General features: G+C 44.6%; 1 protein-coding gene across 3 annotated transcripts in view; it reads left to right on the top strand.

Annotated features, from left to right (window-relative positions):
• PLPP4 (phospholipid phosphatase 4) overlaps positions 1 to 22,758 on the top strand; it is a 140,380-nt gene that overhangs the window by 109,095 nt on the left and 8,527 nt on the right. For all 3 annotated transcript variants that reach the window (XM_043477258.1, XM_043477259.1, XM_043477260.1), the window contains one exon: positions 16,909 to 17,079. In XM_043477258.1, coding sequence (XP_043333193.1) covers positions 16,909 to 17,079 — 171 coding nt within the window. The remainder of the gene's footprint in view (positions 1 to 16,908; positions 17,080 to 22,758) is intronic.

Raw genomic sequence — 22,758 nt, 5'->3', positions numbered from 1 at the left:
TGGAAGCACAAAAAGGAAGTACAAGACTTACAAAATTCCCCAAAATGATTGGAAATTTTAAATATTCATTTCAGTGACTAACAAATCAAATATAAATAGGAAAATATATAAGATTTGAAAAGCACAGTTAACAAGCTTCGTGAAAGTGAGTGCTCCCTTATTTTTAATTCTCTGTAAAGAGTCTGTGTAAGATAATTTATTTCCTTTTGGGATATCTGGCAGATATGCCTATAAAGTATTTGGTCCTAGATTTAAAACACTGAATCAATTTACTTAAAGTTATAAAACTCTTCGTGTTTTAAAATTTTTTTCTTGAGAAATTTTTGGCAACTTCAATTTATTTTTAGAACTTAGTTCTTTCACATGAACCTTCAAATGTATTGACATAGTATTTTAAAATATCATTTGTTTTCAGGTTTTATCTGCATTGTTCATTTCTGTATTGTATATATGTATATTCTCTCTCTCTCCTAAATTTTTTTTCTTGCTAGTCTTGACTGAGTTAGTCTATTAGTCTCCTCAATGAGCCAACTTTTGCTATGAACCTCTTTACCATGTGCTTGTTTTATTTTTCATTATTTCTGCTGTTATCTTTATTATTTCCCTCTATCAACTTTAAGTATACTCTGTTCTTTTTTGAACTTACTAAGTTAACTTAAATGCATTGCTTGATAATGCTAGCCTTTCTTCTTTTCTAAACTTAAGCAATTTGGGCTATAAATTTTCCTATAAATCTTTCTTTAGCTACATTCTATAAATTTTAATACATGTTGTTTTTTTCAATTTTCTTATTATTTATTTGCTTGCATTGGGTCTTAGTTCGGCATGCGGGGTCTTCTGTAGTGTTGCTCTCTAGTTGTGGTTTGCGGGCTTCAGTAGTTGCAGGCACTTGGCTTAGTTGCTCCATGGCAGGGGGGATCTTTCTTCCCCAACCAGGAATTGAACCCATGTCCCCTGCATTGCAAGGCAGATTCTTAACCACTGGACCACCAGGGAAGTCCCCATATTGTTTTCATTAAATTTACTTTTGAAAATTTTCTAATTTTAATTTTTCTCCTGTGACTCATAAGTTGTTTAGAAGAGCTTTCAAAAAAAATCCTAAGCATGATTTTTTCTTGTTCTATTTTTTAAATGGTTTATAGTTTAATTACTTGTGGTTAGATAATATGATCTACAAAAATTATCACTCTTGATCTTGAGGCTAGTTTTGTGGCTTAGCATATGTTTAGTTTTCATAAATGTTTCATATGGTTAAAAAGAATATAAATTTTTTAACAGCTAGAAATAAAGCTGTATATATGTCCATTGGACTAAACTTGTTAATTGTGTTGTTCAAATCTTAACATATACTCTCTAAATTCTGTTTCTGATTACCTAATGCTTAGTTCATACAATTAATCAAAGTATTAATTTATGCTTAATTTTTTAATGTACATTAAAAATTCCATTCTTACAGTAGATCTTGTAGTTCTGTGGTTTTCGTTCTTTTGCCCATTTTTGATATATATATTTTGAAGTGATGTGTAAATATAGTTTAGAATTGTCCTACTTCTTATTATACCTTCTACTGCTTCTTCTACCTTTATAATGAAGTTCATGTCCATCTTTATTTCTAGTGTTATTTTTTACAATTTGACTTTATTATTGAGACAAACTTTCTATTGATTAAATTCTGCTTCTTATATCTTTTTCTGTCCTATACTGATTATGTTCTATGTTTTAGCTATGTATTTTTTTAAACATTTACCTAGGGAGCTAATTTCAATTATAGTTGTTAATACTCATATATTAGGACTTATTTACATCATTCATTATGTACTGTGTTCTCCTTACTTCTTGTACCATTTTCATCCTCATATTCCATTACTTTACTCTTTTTGTTTGCAAGTTGGACTAAGACTCTTGGTTAACATATGTAGTTAATGAAATCTCAAATTAATTAATTAATTTTTTATTTTTCTTCTTCTGAGCAATGTAAAGACTTTGAATATTTTAGCTCTGATGAACACATTCTAACACATCTGGTAGTTTTCTTTGGTGTTTTAATTCTAGCCTGATTCTTCTCTCCCACCAACAAAACCACTAACCTGTGCATAGTTTAGCCATGTACATACCATTCTCTTTTCCATCTCAGTTGTTCTACTTGCTGCCAAAAATATATCTTTTAAATTTCCTTCTTTGATACATCTTTTGTGGAAAATACTGTTTTTCATTTTTCTAAATTTTCTTTGACCCCATTCTTGAAAGATAGCTTTACTAAATATGGAGTTCTAATTTGGCACTTACTGTCTCTCTGGATTTTGAAGATATTATTATTTTGCTGTTTTCTATCATTTTCTGCTTGAAGCCAGTTGTGTCCCTGCTGCCCCTTGTTGGTGTTCTGTTCTTCCTGTCGAGATGCTTTTAGCATCTTGGTTTTTTGTGTGTGATTAAGTTTTATTACTCTGTGTCTCGGTGTGGGTTTCCTTTCTGCATCTTGTATGAGATTTACTGGGCTTTCTAATTCTTAGGTTTGTATCTTTCTACATGCTGAGATATCCTCTGTCATTAGCTATTTGAATATTGCTTCTTCCCCCTTTTCTCAATTATCTTTTCCTCTAATTTGGAATTCCAGTTATACACTTATTAGAATTTTTCACCATAACCTCTCTTCATATTTTTCATCTCTCTCTCTCTCACTCTCTCCTCTCTTCTCTTCCTCCTTCTACTCTAGAAAAATTCTGAATCTATCTTCCAATGTACTAATTCTCTATTCAGCTTTGTCTCACCTCCCATTTTATCTGTCAGGTTATCATTTAACCCTAGTTTAAGTTCCAGACTCATTTTTTATTTATAGAAATTTTATTTGGGATTTTAAAAAATCTGCTTCATTATTTTTTAATGCTTCTTCTTTGTCCTCATTTTCATACTTCCCTGTAATTTCCTTAAACATATTGCAAATAACTATTTTATATTCTGTGCCTTAACAACATCTAAAGTTGTTGTGAATCTGCTTTTTGTATATATGCCCTGAAATATTTTGTGTTTTGAGTTTTCTTACACTGGGCTTTTAACTTCCCCTAGAACTTTATTTTGGGGAGTATTTTGATGTCTGAGTTGAAATGAATTCCTCCAGAGACCTCTACCAACTCCAGGACCATCCGAAATTAATTCTCCCCTTAGGTTTTTGGGGGACCATATGAGAAGCATGAATGGGACAGCAAAAATATACACAAGTCATATTTATGGAATCTCTGTACCCAGTAGGAAAATGGAGACAGACAAGTTCCCTTGCCTTTTCTTCTGAAAATCAGGCTTCCTTTCTTACTCGCTCTGAAGCTTTAGGATTTCATGTTTATTCAGGGGTCTTGTGTTACATTCTTCACCTTGGGTGGGCCTGAGACTCTGTCTCTTCACTCCTGTGCCCCAGGGAGACATCAACCCTGCAAAGCCCAGGGTCTGCAGATTTCCATAAACACTCAGGGCTCAATCTGGCTATGCTGTTTCCTTGCATCTAAGACCCTCTTTTTCCTGTCATTTGGGGAAACCTTGTTTCCACTAATTCTTTAATTAAGGATTAATTTCCTTAATTCTCTTGGTGTCAACTCAGTGATAGGTTTAAAAGCTTTTTGTTTGATTTATATTTCATCGAACATGTAATTATTTCCATCAGGATATATAGTCTGCCACATAGCTGGAAATAAAGTCCTGGGTTTGAGAATTACAGCTATTTCTGTATTGAGAAAGAGGATTAAACTTGGGCTTAGAAGCAGTCAGGTCTGGGCTTGAATCCAGCTTCAGCATTTCTAGTTACCCGTTCCTCGGCTTTACTAACGCCTTCCATTTCTATGTTGAATTTCCGTTTCCTAAGTATTTTCACCAACACCATGTCTTTTGAGAGCTGGACGATGTTCCCCATTTGGTGAACAGGTGAGACCACCGAGGGCGACCCCACGCTGTGCTAGAACCAGATCTTCTAACACCCAGAAGTGTCCTATTTTTGTTCTGTTTTGTGCAGTCCTCGATGAAGTGATTTAAAAGAAGCCAAGGTGGATTTCACCTTGTTGTGTGGGGCAAGTCACTACATGGACTCTGCCTTAAGGAAGTTTGTGAGTCCAAAGCTGGCTTCTGCATAAAGTCCTTTGTTGCCAAGACCACAGGAGATGAATTGCCATATATTTGCTTTCCAAAATTTAAATGGCCATCATAACTTAAAAAAAAAAAAATCCACGATTCATATGAACATCAAACAAATCTCTTTTGAAGTAACAGAGAGAGAGTCTTTGCATACATCAAATAAATGAAGCTCTTGTCCTGTTTACGATCAGTTTCATTAGAGGTGTAAGTGAGAGATGAACTGAGCTGGTCTTTGTTGATGAAAGTTTGTTGTCAGAGAGACAGGGATGTCGGAGAAAGCTGGGAAGCCGCCTCACCAGCTACCCAGTCACCTAAGACTTTGGTTCTAAAACTGACAGATGCTGTGGTTTTCTTCAGTTACCAAAACACTGGTCAAGCCTAGCTTAGGACAGAAGGGTCAAGTCCATTCTCCTTCCCCTTTTCCAGTTACACAGTATTGGGAAGGTTTCGTTGGACTGTGTGGTCAGCACTCATCACCAGCTGCCCTAGAGGCCAGCATTTGAGCCGAACACCTCGGAGGTAGTAGATCCTCTTAATGCCAGCCCGTTTACAGCCTGTGGCTACAACCCAGTCTTCCTCCTGTGTTTTTCCTCTCCTCCCACATGCCTATCACACTTACATTGCCTCTGACACCAGAGGTGCAGGGGTTTCCCCACCAAGCTGCTCTCTGCTGGGCGTCCTACAGTTTCACTCATTTCCAACATCTCTGCCTGAAGAGTCTCAGATCCCATGGTAAAGGGTTCATCCCTACAAAACTTCCCCTATTTCAGATGCCCTTCACAGGTCCAGGTTGTCATTTGTACTTCTCATTAATCAGCTGCAGATCTGAGGTTCTCGTGACCCCCTCCTCCAGTTTGATTCATTTGCTAGAGCAGCCACAGAACTCAGGGAAACTTCCTGACATTTACCAATCCATTAAGGGCTGTGATAAACAATGCCGATGAATAGCCAGATAAGAAAGATAATAAGGTGAAGTCTGGGAGGGTCCTGGGCACAGGAAATTCTGTCCCCATGGGGTCAAGGCCACCTTCCTGGTATATGAATATGTTCACCAGCCTATTAGCTCTCTGAATCTTGTACCTTTGGGATTTTTGTGGAGGCTTCATCATGTAGGTCTGATCTATCATGAACTCTGTTTACAGTCCCTCTCTCCACTCTGGAGAATGGGAGATGAAAATTCTAAGCTTCTCATCTTGGCTTGATCTTTCTGGACCAGCCCCGCTCCAGGAGCCCACCCAGAGTCACCACAATAGAACAAAAGATGCTCCTCATACTCTTTATCGGGCTTCCCTGGTAGCTCAGTGGTAAAGAACCCGTCTGCCAATGCAGGAGTACCAGGTTCAATCCCTGGGTTGGGAAGATCCCCTGGAGAAGGAAATGACAACCCACTCCAGTATTCTGGCCTGGAGAATCTCATGGACAGGGGAACCTGGTGGGCTACAGTCCATGGGGTCGCAGAAGAGTCAGACACGACTTAGCAACTTAACAGGAACAATATACTCTTGTCATTCCTTGGGATTTTCAAGGATTTTAGGAGCTCTGTGTCATGAGCTATATTTCTATTATTTCACACACGCCCTTCCTGTTTGGGCTGAGAGCCCCAATCAAGGCTGCCAGGGGCATGTTCGAAGGGTGTTCTCACTGACAAATCACACTGCAGGTGGTACAACATTTCATAAAAGGCAGATGCTGTTGAGGCCACATCTTGAGAAGATAGCTGGGCAGTATCAGTCGGTGAGACTTCCAGGGTTTCTCCTGAAGACCATACACCCTGGGAAGAGGCTAATCAGATGAGCACGTGTGTGCTATGTCGCTTCAGTCATGTCCGACTCTTTGTGATCTTATGAACAGTAGCCCACCAGGCTCCTCTGTCCATGGAGATTTCCCAGGCAAGAATACTGGAGTGCGTTGCCATGCCCTCCTCCAGGGGATCTTCCCAACCCAGGGACTGAACCCAGGTCTCTTATGTCTCCTGCATTGGCAGGCAGGTTCTTTACCACTAGCGTCAGTTAATGGCTACCTTTAGTTGTTTCTTTTTAGTTGTTTTTCAAATATGTACATTACTATTCAAGTCTCGCCATCAAATTTATGTTCTGCTAAGGCCATCCTTTGGAGGTAAAATAAAATGATTTTCCATTAAAATGTTATCTTTATCTGAATCCTGCCCATGCTTTTATCGGCTCCTCTAATAGTGTTATGGAAAAAGGTAATCTCTCCCTTTTGAAGGTTTATTCTTATATTCATGTTTCAAGTCATTGTGATGTATAATCAAGACTGAAAAGAACAAAAGTTGTCCTGGGGATTTAGACCTCCGATAGATTAGGAGAGAGTGATATGCAAAACCACATTCCATCTTGGTGCCTGTTCTTACTTAGCTCTCTCTGGAGCGAGGAGTAACATTTATGATTCCTAATGATAATTTTTCATCAAGCTGTAGAGGGTGGATGGGGGAGAGACAAAGTGACTTCTGTCATTTAGAAATCCTTAATCCTCCTCTGCTGAGCTGCTTCCCTTCCCAGGATTGGTACCTCTGGGGCTTGACAAAAAGACCACCACCTTCTTCTCCCAAAGTCAGTTTCTTCCCTACTTCTCCTGCTTCCTCTGCATTTTTTGTGCATTGTGCCTGAGTTGATTCTTTTTTTTTTTTCCAGAACAATGTCCTCTTTGGGGATGCAAACCAAGGTTATACAAAGAGTTTACAGTCTGCTTTTCTCTGTTTGCACTTCCTGCCTCTGACATTTGCATTCAGACTAATTACGAGCTTTCCAGTTCCTTTTCCCCATGGCGCTTTCTCAAAAAAGGCGGTGTGATCCTTTCCATCATGAGGTGGGAATCATCTTCTGGCTCAGGTAGCTGCAGAATCATGCTGCCTGAAACAGTGGGTGGAGGACACGACCTTTCATGGCCATGTATGTCTTTCTTTCTCTAAGGAGCTTGGCCTCTTGCCAGAGTACTTGTTCGAGTGAAGTTATGTTTGTGAAAGGACTAAATCATCTCTGCCATTTATATATTCATTCAGTCACCATGTGTCGCTGACTTCTCCTCCCAGGCAGTGTGCTGGGTTCTAAGGCTTGAACAGAGACCCTGATCGTCACATGCCTACAGGGAGTATAAAACAAATAGGCAGCTGGAAGGGCTGTAAGTACAACCATGCCAAGAAAATATGTGATTTCTTTTGCTCTGTTTAGAAATAATTCAGTTTCTTTTTTTTCTTATTTTATTTTTGTAAATTAATTTATTTTAATTGGAGGCTAGTTACTTAATTAACAATTTGTTAAGGACTGCATTAACCTTCAGTAGATAATTCGACCTGAGCCTCCATTTCTCATCCATGTAATGGCCCAATAGCTCTGTCATTGTGTTTTTCTGGGGATGCAGCGAAGCCAAGGTGCGGAAGCTTCTAGCACAGAGTCTGACAGAGGGCGGCTCTCTGTGCCTGATGGCCTTGTCCTCCTTCTGACAGAACACTCCTGGTACCTATTCGAGTAGACAGTTTCTGCTTTCTTCTTTACTCATTCACTGAAATTGCTGCTCCACCCACCCATCCTTCAGACTCTGAGAATTTCATGGCTTCCTTTTGTAGAATTTTTTACATTGTTCCTCAGAAACTAGCCCAGATATCTGGGAGGTGGCCACCAGTCTCTGAAAAATAGAGAAACCCGTGCTCTGAAGGCTCCAGGAGAGCTCTGGGGTCATTCTTGTAGGAGGAGGGCAGGGAAGTGTGTGAGTGTATTTAAAAGAGACGCACACACTCTCTGTGTATGTCTGAAGGGTGGGGTGTGATAAGGAAGAATTAAATGGAGGCCCAACTCACCTTCCTCCCACACGTTATCCTAACCCAGTGCAGTTCAAGCCTGGCTCTAGCCCTTCTCCTCCCCTAGGTACATCCCTATCTTCTTTGGTGAAACCTTCCCTGATTATCAGGTCTTCAGCCATTCATTCAATGTGTGTGTTGGTGGAGCCCCTGGTGAGTGCAGACACAGGGGACACAGCCTCTGCCCCCAGAGCTGAGAATCTAGTGGAAGGGAGAGAGATGCTGGACAGTCACATACATGAGAGGAGTAGTGTTAAGTGTTATGAAGGCAGGTGCAGAGGGCAATCAGAGCCCATTACACCTGCTGGTGGAGCTGGGGAAGACCTCTGAGGCAGTGTCAGGTAAACCAAGAAAGACTTGCAGGGCGGAGTAGAAGTTCGTTGGGCAGAAAAGGGAGGCTCATCACTGTGTTTCCTTGGAGCCCCCAAGAGTACACACCATCTGGTCCAGTTTTCATATTATCCTTCCTGTCACTAATTTGTTCATTCACTCATCTCGAGCACCAGTTTTTGATGTGGGGCATATAATGGCAACAGACACAGATGCCATCTTGTTGGCGTGGTCGTGGAGCCAACCCGGAACTCACATCCTTTTAGCTTTCTATGCGCATTTGCTTTATTTCCTCTTCACGTTCTCAGATTCACTGCAGGGATGAGAATAAGTAGAGAGGAAGAGAATAAGTAGAAAAAGCAAATGGAGGGGAAAGAGATCAGATTTTAACTTAGGGCTTACAGCGTGCCGGACACTTTGTCCAGTGTGCCCTGGACACTCTATCATTGGTTCTTTCAGTGGCTCTGTGGACAACTGTTGGTGTGTCCATTTTAGAGATGACAAGCCTGAGCTTCGGAAGTTAAGCACCTGACCCTAGGTCACATAGGGAGGAGGTGGGGGTCAGTGTGCCTACCCGGACCCCTCCAGCTGTGCTCAAGAGCATCTGACCCGTGCTCAGTCCCCACACCACCCTTGCCTTGCTGTGGGGTCTCAATTCATGTGACATCTCTGGTGTTGCAGCCATGGGTCTTCTTGGCTACCTGGCCCCCTCCGGTGGGTTGAAATAGCTCTCTCCATCCCTCTGGATCAGGTGGTCGAAAGGCTTTGGCTTCAACAGCTCAAATTCCGCCTGCCTTCCCCAAGGTGCTTAGGACCCATCCAGTCTCCTTTGTCTCAGCAGGTGACTTTCAGCTCCTCACCAGCAGAGCAGTTCTTATTAACTCTTATGACTGATGGTACTGGAAAAAGTAATTCTACCTGAGGCTGTTGGGCATTCTGACTGTTTCTGGAATCACAGGCAACTTTACTGCATGGATGAATACTTTTAACCCTGCCTCCCCAACACCCTTGGATTATATCAATTATAATGAAAAAAATTTTATTACAATTTCTTTGTAATTGTATCAAGAGGTATCATTGGTGTGAGATTTAGAAAATTTCCTAGATCTTGAGAATTCTCTTCATTCCAGCAAAGCTAGACACGTCTCCTACATCATAGCGAAAACATCTCTTTACCACTGGATTAGAAAGGAGAAATTAAAAAAAAAAATCACTGTGTTACTGAGTTTGTTCTATTTTTTTCTCAAAATTTCCCCTTGAAATTATGATTCTGGTTCGATAGCTACATCAGAGGCTAATGATCTTCTGTCAGTCATTTCGTGAGGAATAAATAACTGTCTTTCTTGTTCAGTTGAATGGTTTAGACAATAGATGCCCTGTGGATCCACAGTCTCTTTAAGATTTGTAGCAGTGTTCTCTCATCCTTTTTTTGAAAGTGAAATCTCTTAATAACTTAGAATATTAATAAATATAGCTTGTCATATAAAGAAAACAGAGTGAGCGTCTTAGCTAGAATGAACTATGAATTAAGAAACTGTGAAACTGAAACTATAATGAGAAACTAGTCCTTTTAAGAAATTTGGGGCCAAAGGGATGTAAAAGTAGGTGTCAACATGGTGAAACTCAGATTCATAGGAGACAAGCTACATGATGGGTCATTTGCCATTAGAATGCTTCCTGGCTGTCTGACCCTCTCATCAGAGAGCTTCAGGCATCTCCCGAGTAGAGCGGGAACAGTGTCTCTGCTGGCTCCTCTCACCGGGTCTGTAAGTTTGTTCATTTTACCAGCTGAGATCGTTTTACATCTGCTGAGAGCTGCAGGGGCTACAAAATGCTAAGAGGCTAGGAACCCAGCTCCAGAATTCTCTGTAAGCAAGCATGCAGTTATATAACTGATGAACTGCAGATTGCAAGAATAGAGCTTAGGAAGGCTTTTCTTTGAGGATGAAACTTTCCAGAACCAGGCAGGACTCAACAGCAGCTGCAGAGCTGACAGAGTTAGGAGAGCACTCAACACCTGTTAAAAGCCTGTTAAAATTCCCTGTGAGCTCATCCTCAAGATGGCTTTGTGAGTTGAGTGCTACTAACCCCATTGTACAGATGAGGAAACTGAGGCCCCCAGAGATGAGCTCACACGGGAGAAAGTGGCAGAGCTGAGTCCTGAAAGGTCTGCTTTTCTCAACAGCACACAGTACTCCCTCCTGTTGAACTGAGTATTCAATCCCTGAATCTCCTGTGTCACTTAATTTGTTGTTGCTATTGGTTTAAGCAAGACCAACTCTAAAACTTTTCAAGTGCTTCTTTGCTCTAGTGTGGAGAGAAGGGATAAATTGATGTCCATCACGTTTAGCACAGTTTGACAGTGGACCACTAGCACTTGGAAGCAAGATTTAAGTGATCTCAAGTTGGCAGCCCACTGACCCAACCCTGTTAGTACACAGATGAGTTTCATGTGGTCTGTACTGTATTCATTTTTGATAAATTGTTCACATTTAAATGGAGACACTTCTCACAAATATCAGGGTTTCCCTCTTCTGTTAGAAGATCAAAACTTCTGGGAACTCTGAACCCATGTGGCAGATACCACCTTGAGCAGAGGGAAGGGGCTGCATCTTTAAATAGGCAAATGTTGCTGTTTTCCCCAGTCCTCACCACTCTCAAATGTCTCTCAATGGTGAGGCCAGGTATTAGTTGCCATTTATCATCACAAATGAACCATTGAGATTTTTTCTGAAAATATCTCTTGGATCTGAGTGTCCAGCAATAGAGGAGTAACAGAAGACAGACCAAGAAGGCTTTCTATTGCAAAAATGTTGACTCAACATCCAGCTACTTAACTCATGCTCCCTATCTACCTGGCTCCTCCAGTCACGTTGTGGTAGCCCCTTGTGGATCAGCCTCTTATTTTACAGAGCAAACTGAGGCCCAGAGTGAGAAAGAGACTTGCCTAGGATCATGCATTCAGTCAATGGCAGAGCCAGAATGGGAATCTGTACCCCATGCTCTCAACAGCACCCCACTGCTTGTTAGGAGTCTGCAGGGACTGACCAGGCATGCATGTTCTGCATCCTTGGTTTTGGGTGGTCTTGTGGAGATGTACTGGCAAATGCCTCAAAACACCCTTCAACATTAAGATTTATTCAGAGACTTCTCTGGTGGTCCAGTGGTTAGGAATCCGCCTGCCAATGCAGGGGACATGGGTTCTATCCCTGGTCCAGGAAGATCCCACATGCTGCAGAGCAGCTAAGCCTGTGAGCCACAACTACTGAAGCCCACGCACCCTACAGCTTGCACTCTGCAGCAAGAGAAGCCACCGCAGTGAGAAGCCAGGGCGTTGCAGCTAGAGAGTAGCCCCCACTCACCGCAACTACAGAAAGCCTGCGTGCAGAATGAAGACACAGTACAGCCAAAAATAAATTAATTAATCAAAAAAACATTTATTCCACTACCCAGTATCACCTTTCTCCCTCTTGGAGAAGAAAATACGTACTCTTTGAGCATCACGTGGAAAATTTGTACAATTACCTCATTATAACACAATTCCATTTGTGGTGTCAGGTCTAATCAGTTTGGGGAAACTCATTATAATTAGAGTAAAAAATACAACCTCCAAAGCTGAGTCTGTCCCCCTGATTGTTATCGCATTTGTGTTTAAAGCCTTTTCTTTGGTGCCAGTTTCCTCATTTCTTGCAGTCGTTGGAGTCCAAACCTCTTTCACTTGGTTTAAAAGTCAGCTGGGTAGGAAAAGGCAAAATGACTTTATTTCACCTAAGTGTGTGTGTGTGTGTTAGTAGCTCCGTCGTGTCCGACTCTTTGTGACCCCCTGGACTGTAGCCCACCAGGCTCCTCTGTCCATGGGATTCTCCAGGCAAGGATACTAGTCGGTTGCCACCTAAGCTGACTCAGTAAATAGACCTTTCTTGCAAAGGGAATGTTGTAAACCTGTGACAGTTCATCTGCGTAGTCGGAGAGATGAATCAGTAACTCCCTTTCAGAATCACCAGGCAGGCAGATAGCCCTGTTCAGACCACATGCCTAGCATCACCACTTGGACCAGCAACTTGTATTGTGAGGTTTTGGTTATCGACTCTCACTGATGACAGCCAAGTGAGCCCCGAAAGTGCCAGGAACAAGTGGGGAAACCACCCTCCTTCATCTGCTTCCTAGTTTAGAGGTTTCAAGAGTATTTTTACTTCTCACAGCCAGTCCAACAGAGAAATATTTACAATCAGCTGCTTCCTGCCGAGAAAACCTGCTACAGACTTTGAAAACAAGGGGTGTATGGTGTTACCTTGATCCGTGTGAGTGCTTGTATATGTGTGTGTATGTGTGTGTGTGTGTGTGTTCTAAACTCTGGAGAGCAAATAAACACGTTCTGAGCCCCCAGGAGAGGTCGACTCTTTTCTCTCATACCATTGTTGTAATCGTATTTCTGTTGCTAATAATGTTAGCAAAATATGAAGGCATTTATCATACTTTATCATCTCCATCTTCCAAAATGTCTGGTACTCTGCCTGTATCTTTGAATGCTCAGTTTTATCTCCTAATCATGCTGGAAGCAGGGACCATGTTTTAGGGGGAAGGCGGACCCTTGGAACAAATGTCATCTCCCTGCTCCTCACTAGCATACAAGCTTCTGTGGCCCTTCAGTGTCTCACAAGCTCGTTTCTTTGAGAAGAGGAGGGTGTTGTTTGGCTTGAGTTGGAAAGCATTTCTTTAAAAACCTTTCTGCTTTCTTTTTCTCCCAATTGAACTTGAATTGAAGCCTTGGTATTACCTCTGAGTCCCAGGATCTCAGAGCTGAAAGGCTCATGAGATGCTCATGAGGAGCATCCCGGTCCCAAACTGCCAGCCTCAAAGGAGGAGGGGGCAGAAAACTGTGGGATCCTATGAGTTCGTAGGATGCTATGGTTTGGTAGAGCCTAATTCGCATTCATTTGGTATTTGGGGAAACAGGAGTTTTGGCAAAGCACCTGAGCTGCACATGGCTGGGCCAGAAGGAGGTGCCTCAGAAGCCTTTTGTCAAAGGACCGCTTGCCAGTTCAATAACTCTAGGAGTATCAGTGAGAAAGTGACAAGCGTAAGGTTTAACATGGAATCAGTCTGTCGTGTCAGCTAGACAAGTGAGGACACACCGTGCTGCTTTAGACATGCTGCCCAGAGGACCAATAGGATGTGTTGAAAGAGATCAGCTGCTGCGGGATGCCCACAGGATCTAGGCTGTTGAACTCAGCCTTTAAAATTCCTTTGAACCCTTCTTTCTTTTCCAAGAGGGTTTCCCTGTGGCTCAGCTGATAATCTGCCTGCAATGCAGGACACCTGGGTTTGATCCCTGGGTTGGGATGATCCCCTGGAGGAGGAAAAGGCTACCTACTCCAGTATTCTGGCCTAGAGAGTTCCATGGACTATATAGTCCATGGGGTTGCAAAGAGTCGGACATGACTGAGCGACTTTCACTTCACTTCACTTCTTTTCCAAGAAGCAGATAACTCTCCATTTTGGAGCACCTGCAGCGTGGGCCCCACTGTGAGAGAGAGAGTATGTGCTTTGCCTGCTCTCCTTTGAGCCACAGCCCCGTGAGTTCCTGGGGGCAGGGAGGTGACCGGGTGGAGGTCAAGGGTCTGGCCTTGGACCACATGCCCCAGGACTTGACTTTCATGGATTTTCAGCAGCCCCTTCTCATGTTCATCTTGTGAATCTGCCCAAAGACTGTTGGCTGTTGAGTCTGGACTCATCTATCTTAAAGTCTCCAAACCATTGATTATGGGGACACATAGAAATTCCTGCTCAACATCCACCCTATATCCACTGACCTTGTTTTTAATATTGACAACTTGGCAACACTCAGGACTGCCTCTCTTCCGATTCAAATCATGAAAACTTCCATCCATAACCCTACAAAGCCTCAGGGCAGATCTTTTATGCTCATCACATTCAATGTACAGTCACCCCTCAGTATTCTTCAGGGGATTGGTTCCAGGGCTCCTGTGAACACCAAAATCCATTGATGCTCAAGATCCTTATATAAAGGGAGTAGTAGTAGTTAGGTGGGTAGACGGCTAGGCTGTCAGGTTTGAACAAAGTCTATTACACCTCCCTTAAGAGCTCAGAATGAGGCCAGTACCCACCAAAGCCAAGTGTCCAGCCTCTTCTGCCCACTCTGATACCTCAGGGCAGAGTGAATGAAGAGATGAAACAGAGTAAAATGGATGAGGATGGGGAATTAAGAGCCCATTGCACTTGCTAGGATGGTGGCCAAATGGGGCCTCTTTGGAACACTCTGTAAACCATTTATTAATAATACCCTTCATCATAGCAAACAATTTAGAACTGGCCTGGGCAATGCAGTTTTGCACAGAGTTTTACTTTAAACAGAATATTCAATATATGTTGGCACTGCTTTACTGTTTGAGTACAAATCATTATTCAAAATATTTAAGTGCTTCATTTTTATTCCTAAGATAAACCTGGCTTAATATTGTTTTATTAATAAAAAATAAAAACAAGCAATCCTCTGTTACCTTGTTTAATTTGATTGCTGAAAAAGTTCTGCTTTGGCATAAGCTTGTGTTCATACTTGGGGAACCCTATTTAAGAAGACACATTATTATCAGAGATAATTCATTAAAACTGCAGGTTATTCATCTTTATGTACTATAACCCTGAGTATCATGAACTTACAACTTAGAGTCCTGCTTCTTTCACTTAACGTTGTATCCTAAGTATTGTCTGTAGTGCTACATTTGTTGTTGTTCAGTTGCTCAGTCATGTCTGACTTTTTGTGACCCCATGGGCTGCAGCCCACCAGGCTTTCCTGTCCATCACCATCTTCCAGAATTTGCTCAAATTCATGTCCATTGAGTCGGTGATGCCATCCAACCATCTCATCCTCTGTCATCCCCTTCTTCTGCCTTCAATCTTTCTCACCATCAGGGTCTTTTCCAGTGAGTCGACCCTTCATATCAGGTGGCCAAAGTATTGGAGCTTCAGCTTCAGCATCAGTCCTTCCAATGAACATTCAGACTTGACTTCCTTTAGGACTGACTGGTGTGATCTCCTTCACATAGTCAGAATAATTTCCACGGCTGCATCATAATTCATTGAATGGAAGTATTCTAGTTCTTTATCTTTACTTTCCCGCCCATGATTACAAATAATTTTAAGCAGAATATCTTCTAGATCTCCCCATGGTTTTTTATTATTTCCTGAAGATGGACTGTCAGACACATCAAATAAAGAGGATGGATGTTCTATAGGCCAGGCCTCCTCAGACTTCAGGGTGCATATAGCTCACTTGTGGATCTTGTGAAAGGGGATTCTAACTTCGTACATCCGGGGCAGGTCCGAGGTTCTGTATTTGTGACTAACTCACTGGCGCCGAGGCTGCTGCTCAGGCTTCAGACAGTCTGTTAAAGTCCTTGATGCCCTAGCTTTAGCCCCATCCTACCGACTCTGTCAAGTCACTGTGCAGGCTGGTTGCCTAGGAGCCTTGCCGCTCAGGAGTATTTTCTGATCAAGAGGAAAGTTTTGAGTAGGCTGGTGTCCAGAGGAGGTGAGGGCTGTAGCCCCTGTCCTCAGGAGAAGCATCTAAACTCACTCCTGGCTGCCGTTAGAATCACCCAGGGAGTACACATACACACACACACACACACACACATGCATGTGCGCGCACACACACACACACACAAACACGCACGCACACACATATACACACACAAACACACACACACATACATACACACACACACGCGCACACACACATGCATGCACATGTGCACCATTAGGGTTCACTCCAGACTGGTGCAAGTAGAAGGTTCTATAATGAGGTTTGACTACCAGTATTTTTGAAAACTTCCCAGGTTTTAAAGGTGGCCCGAATGTCGCCCGGGGTTGAGGACTGTTGTTGTAAGTCCACAGAAAACTCACCTTAAATCTCACTGACTTCAGCTGTGTATTAAACCTGACTAGATGAAAAGCTCAGGACTTACCTACTCCACCTGACTCCACACTTTTGACAATGGATCCAGTGAAGCTATGAGTTGTTTTTGCAGTTCTAAAAACTAATAACTGTAATTTCTGAGAGAAAATAAGAAATTTGTCACCACTGGCTTCTCCATCAAACCCACTTTTCCATAGCATTTGCTGGTCCCATCTTCCAAACTAAAACTCCCTTTCTTTCCCTCGCTTTTCAAAGCTAAACTGTCATCAGTCATTTGTTCTGCAGGCACTTTTTTCATATAGAACTCCAAACACAGTATTAAAACTCTCTGTTAGCACAACCGTGACCCTCAATCAGTCCATGAGCCCCTTGAAAGCAGAGACAGCCTCTGAATCAACTTTTTATTTCCCCTACCTTGAAGAGTGCCTGTCTAGCACACAGTAGCCACCCCTCAAATCATTGTTGAATGAATGAATGAATGAGATTGAGTAGATTTTGATCACATGCAAGCCTGAAAGGTTGTTCTCATTGTTGAAAGCTTCACACCAGCGTGGTTCTAACAAGAGCACAGATTGCCGAGATGGTGTCTGGTGCCAACATGGTCTTGACCCTGGGGGTGTTGCAAGATAGCAGACAGGATGCTCAGGGTGCCCTGTGTCCCTGCCGCTTCCCACCTGCTAGGGTAACACCTGCTGTTTCTCTTTGGCAGTTGCCTTTTCAGGCCTTGGCTTCACAACGTTCTACTTGGCTGGCAAGCTGCACTGCTTCACGGAGAGTGGGCGGGGGAAGAGCTGGCGGCTCTGTGCTGCCATCCTGCCCCTGTACTGCGCCATGATGATCGCCCTGTCCCGCATGTGTGACTACAAGCATCACTGGCAAGGTGAGTCCCTGCCCCGGGCCCACCCGGTCCACACGCCATCTGCCACTCTCCTGCAGGGATGGGGGGATACTTGCACCTTCTGCGGGGAGAAGTAAGTGCCTGCTGTGAGAAACTAGAGCTAGCTGAAATAACAGAGCAGGCACAGTTTTAAAGAAAATGCACGTGTTCAGGTGAGCTCTGGCCTTGCAGGGGACAGAATCAGAGCTCCTCCCATTCCTTCATGCTCAACTAGGTGGCTCGAGTCTTACCAGGAAGGCAGGACCTCAGTCACAGACTCAGATGTGACTTCCCTGCTGGATCCCTTGCCTCTGTTCTCAGACTTGGTGCCAAGTGGTGGTTGGCTCCTATCACATCCACCCTACAAAGGTGTGTTTCTCACCAGCGATACTCTTCCAGAAGAGGTTTCCAGCCCAGGGATGGATGCCAGCAGCCACTGCAGGGCTGGGTGAGGCTCACCTGTATGTTTCAGCCCTGGAGGTGTCTGTGCCAAGTCAGAATAACACAGGACAAGTGAGGTGCTTGTTCCTGGAATAAAGCAAAACCGTGCCATACCCCTCTGCAGATCAGCTGCAGCTCTCAGCTTGCCTGAACCACAGCAGCATCTGCCACGGCAAGAAAGGGAGCAGAGACAGAGGCAGTGTCCATAGAAGGTGTGCCCTCCAGGAGTGCAGGGCTTAGGGCTGTTTCCCAGAATCCGATACTCAGATCACCTTGATCAGGCCACTCCGAGCTAGGGATTGGACTCTTGGAAGTGGGTTTGGAGTGACCGCCAAAAGTGTGCATTGTTAGCAAGGCAGTCCATTAATTCTGATGAAGTCTGAGAAGCACCATGGAGAGCTCCACTGTGTCAGCTTTCAGCAAACACACTGAATGAAATGTGCCTAATCCTAATCCGGCTTCCCTGGATGAATGGCCTTCCATGATGTGTCTGTAGCCAGACCCTCCTCTTCCTTTCCTGTCCTCCTGCTGTCCCCCAGGCTCATTCCCCTCTGCCCCCTTTTCTGACTACCCTCTTCTCACCTCTTCCCAGGTGTTTGTCCCAGTGGTAGTGAGGCAGCAGTTGAGGCCAGAGATGAGGGGAACTCCTGCTTGGAGGTACCTTTGCCCCATCTTCTCCAGGGGCCTTCTGCTCCTTCTCTGGCTTCAGCTCCACTTTCTACCCTCCTGGAACTCACACGCTGAGTGTCATGAGCTTCCAGCAGCAGCTTCAACCTGGGGGTGAAGGGTCTGGGAGAAAAGGAGGCTGATGCATGGTCTAGACAGGTGGAGGCATCAAGGAGGTTTGAGGCCCTGCTGATGGGGGTGGTCAGTAGAGGCCCATTGAGCTGCACCCTGAGCCTTCCCTTGTTCTCGCTTTTATCAGTGACTTGGATGAAGTTCTGGATAATGAGGCCACACAATGGGGGGGCGGGGGAGTAGGCAGGAAGAGAATCGCTGAGCCAATACCACAAGGGCAGACCCATCACACCCTTGGAACTAGGAATATTTTCCAACAGAATCATGGTGACGCATATGATTAGAGCATGTCCCCATGAGGACTGTTATGGGCTGGATGGCATTTCATGAACTGCTTCTCATTTATCCCTTGTAAACTGTAGTTTCTTCTTCTGAACATGGGAACGATAATCCCCCAACATTTCCCAGAGCCATTTTATAGACTAAATGAAATAATGGATCTGAGTGTACTTGTAAATGAAAGCATGTTGCACAACTGTGAATCGATATTGAAATTGCTTAGTGCATCATTTCTAAAGAAAGATGTGTTGTGTCTCCCAAGCCACTGATTTTGAGGTAGACATGCTTTTGGCACATGGTCCGTTTGTAAGCTCTGAATCCCTAGTTTCCACTTTTATTCCTCCACATTGGATCTGAGAAATGATGAAGGATTTCAGAGTTGACATTTTGGCTTCATCTTGGAAGATAGTAAGAACCTTTGTGTGGTGATCTTGTCCTGAAAATCTAGGAAGAGAGGTTGGCCTGTCTTAAATGCTCCTTTGTTACTATTGATCTGTGGTTGGTGCATCATGAAAGGATGAAGAATCGCAGTTCTTGGCTTTGGGGAGATGCTGGACTTGATGCAGCTGGTGCCCCCAAGCCCTGCTGGCAGCGGAGCTTCATGCCCATCCTATCCAACTGGCACAGAAGGGAACTTGGAGCAGTAGAGGGAGAATACTAATGCTCTGTGAGCTGATGGGAAAACAAAGCAAGAGAATTTATGATCAGTGATATGTAGGGCCCTACTTTGGGGGTGGGAGGGGCAAGCCAAAGTTGCATCATGGTAGACCCATCCTGCAGCCCAAACTGAATGTGCCTGAGTGGGTTACAGGTCATGGATGTGGCCCAGCTACCCATTCAGCTGTGCCATCACCTGTTCAGCTTGTACCCTGGAGGTAGCCAGGAGCAGAGTGTGCCTTTCCTTGGATCCTCTAATGGGCCCTGGTTTGGACTCATTTTATCTGAATTCCCCTTTAGGGGGTCATCTGCCACTATCTATACCAGTGGTCTCAATGGGGAGCAACTGAACCTCCTAGGGGACATTTAGCAATGTCTGGGGACATCTTCACAGATGGGGTGGTGGGAGTGGTGGTGCCTACTGGCATCTAGTGGCTAGAGGCCAGGGATGCTCGTCAACATCCTACAGCGTACAAGATAGCACCTCCTCCGCAGGGAAGACTCCTCAGCCCCAAACATCTACGGCTGAGGTTGAGAGAGCCTGACCTACACCACCTCTCGGGCCTCCCAGGTGGTGCTAGTGGTAAAGCAACCACCTGCCAATGCAGGAGACATAAGAGACACAGGTTCGATCCCTGGGTTGGGAAGATACTCTGGAGGAGGGCATGGCGACCCAAACTCCAGTATTCTTGCCTGGAGAATCCCATGGACAGAGGATCCTGGTGGGCTACAGTCCCTAGGATTGGACAGAATCGGACACAACTGAAGCAACTAAGTGCATACACACACACACCCCACCTCTCAGCTCCATCTTTCTTTCCCTATTACACGTTAAGAGCAGCAGTGTTCAATGAGTGGAAAATTTGATTCGTTCAACACTCACTTTTTAAGGAAGTAATCAAGGAGGCTGGAGAGGTTTGCGGCTTGGAGAAGGGATAGACGGTGAGGCCCTTGGCTGCTGTGTGGGAGGGTGTTGGAGGCAGGATGCTTGGCTGAGCTTAAGGAGGTATTGTTTGTTGGTGGATTGAGCTGCCCAGTGACCGTGGGCAGGGGCCATCCATCATGATGAAAATTCATGGGGAGACCCCTAGGCAGCAGTACAACCTGAGAACCTCTCATTATAGACTTTAGTTAACAACATTAATATTATGAGATTTTTATGACTCCATTTCAATTTTGATTTAAGCAACTGTGTCTAATGTGGAAGTATATCCAATTACTCGATTACATATTCATATCCAGTAAATAACCCATAATCTCAAATGCTTTGCTCTGTTCATTATCATGGTTATCGACGCCCTTTCGGTCTTCTCTGCCTTCCCAGCTCCACTCCAAACACTCAAGTCTGTTGTTTTATTAAGTGAGGAACATTGGAGGGCACAGGCCATGGTCTGGAGGGGCAGTAAGACACGTAACAGGGCTTCTTCACAAATAAAACCGCTGGATAGATTATAAATCTTTCTCTGCCTGAAATTCTCCTTGTCTCTGTGACATGCTGGCTTTTGGGCCAGCTGGAAACTTGAGAATCCCTGGGTATTGTCAACGCTTCACAAAGAAGCCTAGCTTTGTGATTAACTGTGTGTTTTTAGCATTAAGACTTGTAGAACTCCCATGCCAGGGGGAACATCTGTGGAGAAAAATGCACAGGAAGAAGAGAGTACCTCCCTGAACCGTCTTCCGCCTCAGTTCATAGTCTCGTGGGTTTATGCTTCCTGTCAGGGGACAGTTAGAGCCGGAAGTGGCAGGAGTGTGTTGGTTTCTTCGTGAACGGACATAATAAGCTCCTTCTGCCCTCAGATCCTTGTATCTGATTCCAGTGTTTCCTTATGTGACTCCAGCTTGCAAGTAACCTTCTAACCAACACTGATTCTCTAACCATAGCCCATTTTAAGCAGCCCTGGGTGCCTCAGGTAGTGTTTCGTCATAAGAAAGGGCACCTAGGTCTGAATGTAATCCAGAGAAACAAGCCTCAAGGGAGGAAGCAGTCGTTTGTTCCCACCCAGCCTGAGGCCGGGACACATCCATGTCAGTCACAGGCACCATGCCTGACTGGCCTGAAAATTTCAAGATGGCGCCACTACTTTTGCCGGGTTTCCTGACTTGGCCGTGAAGGGTCTGTGATATGCAATGAGTTCAGGTGTAGTTTCTGGTCCCTGCAGATGGGGTGTTTGAGGATGAAGACACTGCGCCTACATGGAGAAGGAAATGGCAACCCACTCCAGTATTCTTACCCGGAAAATCCCATGGACTGAGGAGCCTGGCAGGCTACAGACCAGGGGGTCACAAAGAGTCAGACATGACTGAGCAGCGTAGTGAGCGCCCTGCACCTAAGTACCTGAACCAGACTAAAAAGCCAGGCGGAGTCTGCTCCCTCCTCGCGCAGTCCCATTCACCCCCCAACACACACACAGTGAGGGACACACCCTGCTCACCAGGCCTCCCTGGGCAGTCGGAAACAATCTCTAGATTCTCTAAATGAAGTGACTTGAAAAGAAGACTTTGGAATGTATCAGGGTTCCCACCAAAACCCACCAGCCTTACATAGAACAGGAGCGCTAAATTCCTCCCTCCAAGATCCTCCTTCCCAGGTGAACCCATCTCATCTCTTCCTCCTTCCACAACTGGCTGCCCATGTGGTGTGTCTGCATTCACATTTATCACCAGCTGCCAAATGCTGCTTGGGGTCTGGGACCTCTGGCCTTGACTGCCCGTGAATCCACCCGTCTCTGCCACCATACCGGGGGCATCCCTGCGGGAGGGCTTGAGCAGGCCCAGGCCACTCCCTTTCTGGGGTCAGAATGCACCAAACAGGGACTTCCCTGGATGGACCAGTGGTTAAGAATCCGCTTTCCAGTGCGGAGGATGCGGGTTCGATCCCTGGTCAGAGACTAAGATCCCACATGCCACGGGGCAATTAAGCCCGAATGCCACAGCTGCTGAGTCCATGCGCCTCAGCCAGAGAGAAGCCCAGCCACCACACGAATATCCCACATGCTGCAACTAGGACACAATGCGGCCAAATAAGTAAATATTTTAAAAAACAATCCACTGGGCAGAGAGCATTAGGCCCTGAGAGGCTTTCTCAGCCAGGCCCCCTGCCCTCTGCCCTGACCTCCCTTATTGCTTAGTTCCCAGGGAAGACAGGCGTTGGCTGCTCCCAAGTCTCTTGACAACCTGGCTTCATTTAACTGTGCTTTCTGCTGTTGGCTTTATGTTCAAAATAATTCCAGAAGCCACCTTCTTCTTCCCGCTGTAGTCCAGACCACCATCACCTGCTGCCTGGGTTATTGCTGAAGCCCTGCTACCATCTCCCTTCCTTTCTCCTCTGCCGCTTACGCTGCAGCCAGGAAGAACCTTTAAACCCTGTCACATGTGGTGCCTGCTCCTCCGCTCCTGGGGACTCCTTGTGTCCATCAGCATCAAAGCCCAGGTCCTACAGCGACTATGAGACCTGGTCCTGCAGTTCTTGCTTCTCTGACGGTGTTCTGCACTGCCCTTCCTTGTTCA

This window comes from Cervus canadensis, chromosome 8, assembly GCF_019320065.1.
Source record: "Cervus canadensis isolate Bull #8, Minnesota chromosome 8, ASM1932006v1, whole genome shotgun sequence".
In the NCBI taxonomy this organism is placed as follows: domain Eukaryota; kingdom Metazoa; phylum Chordata; class Mammalia; order Artiodactyla; family Cervidae; genus Cervus; species Cervus canadensis.
The sequence above is the reverse complement of the archived record's forward strand: the minus strand, read 5'-3'. Positions and strand labels throughout refer to the sequence as shown.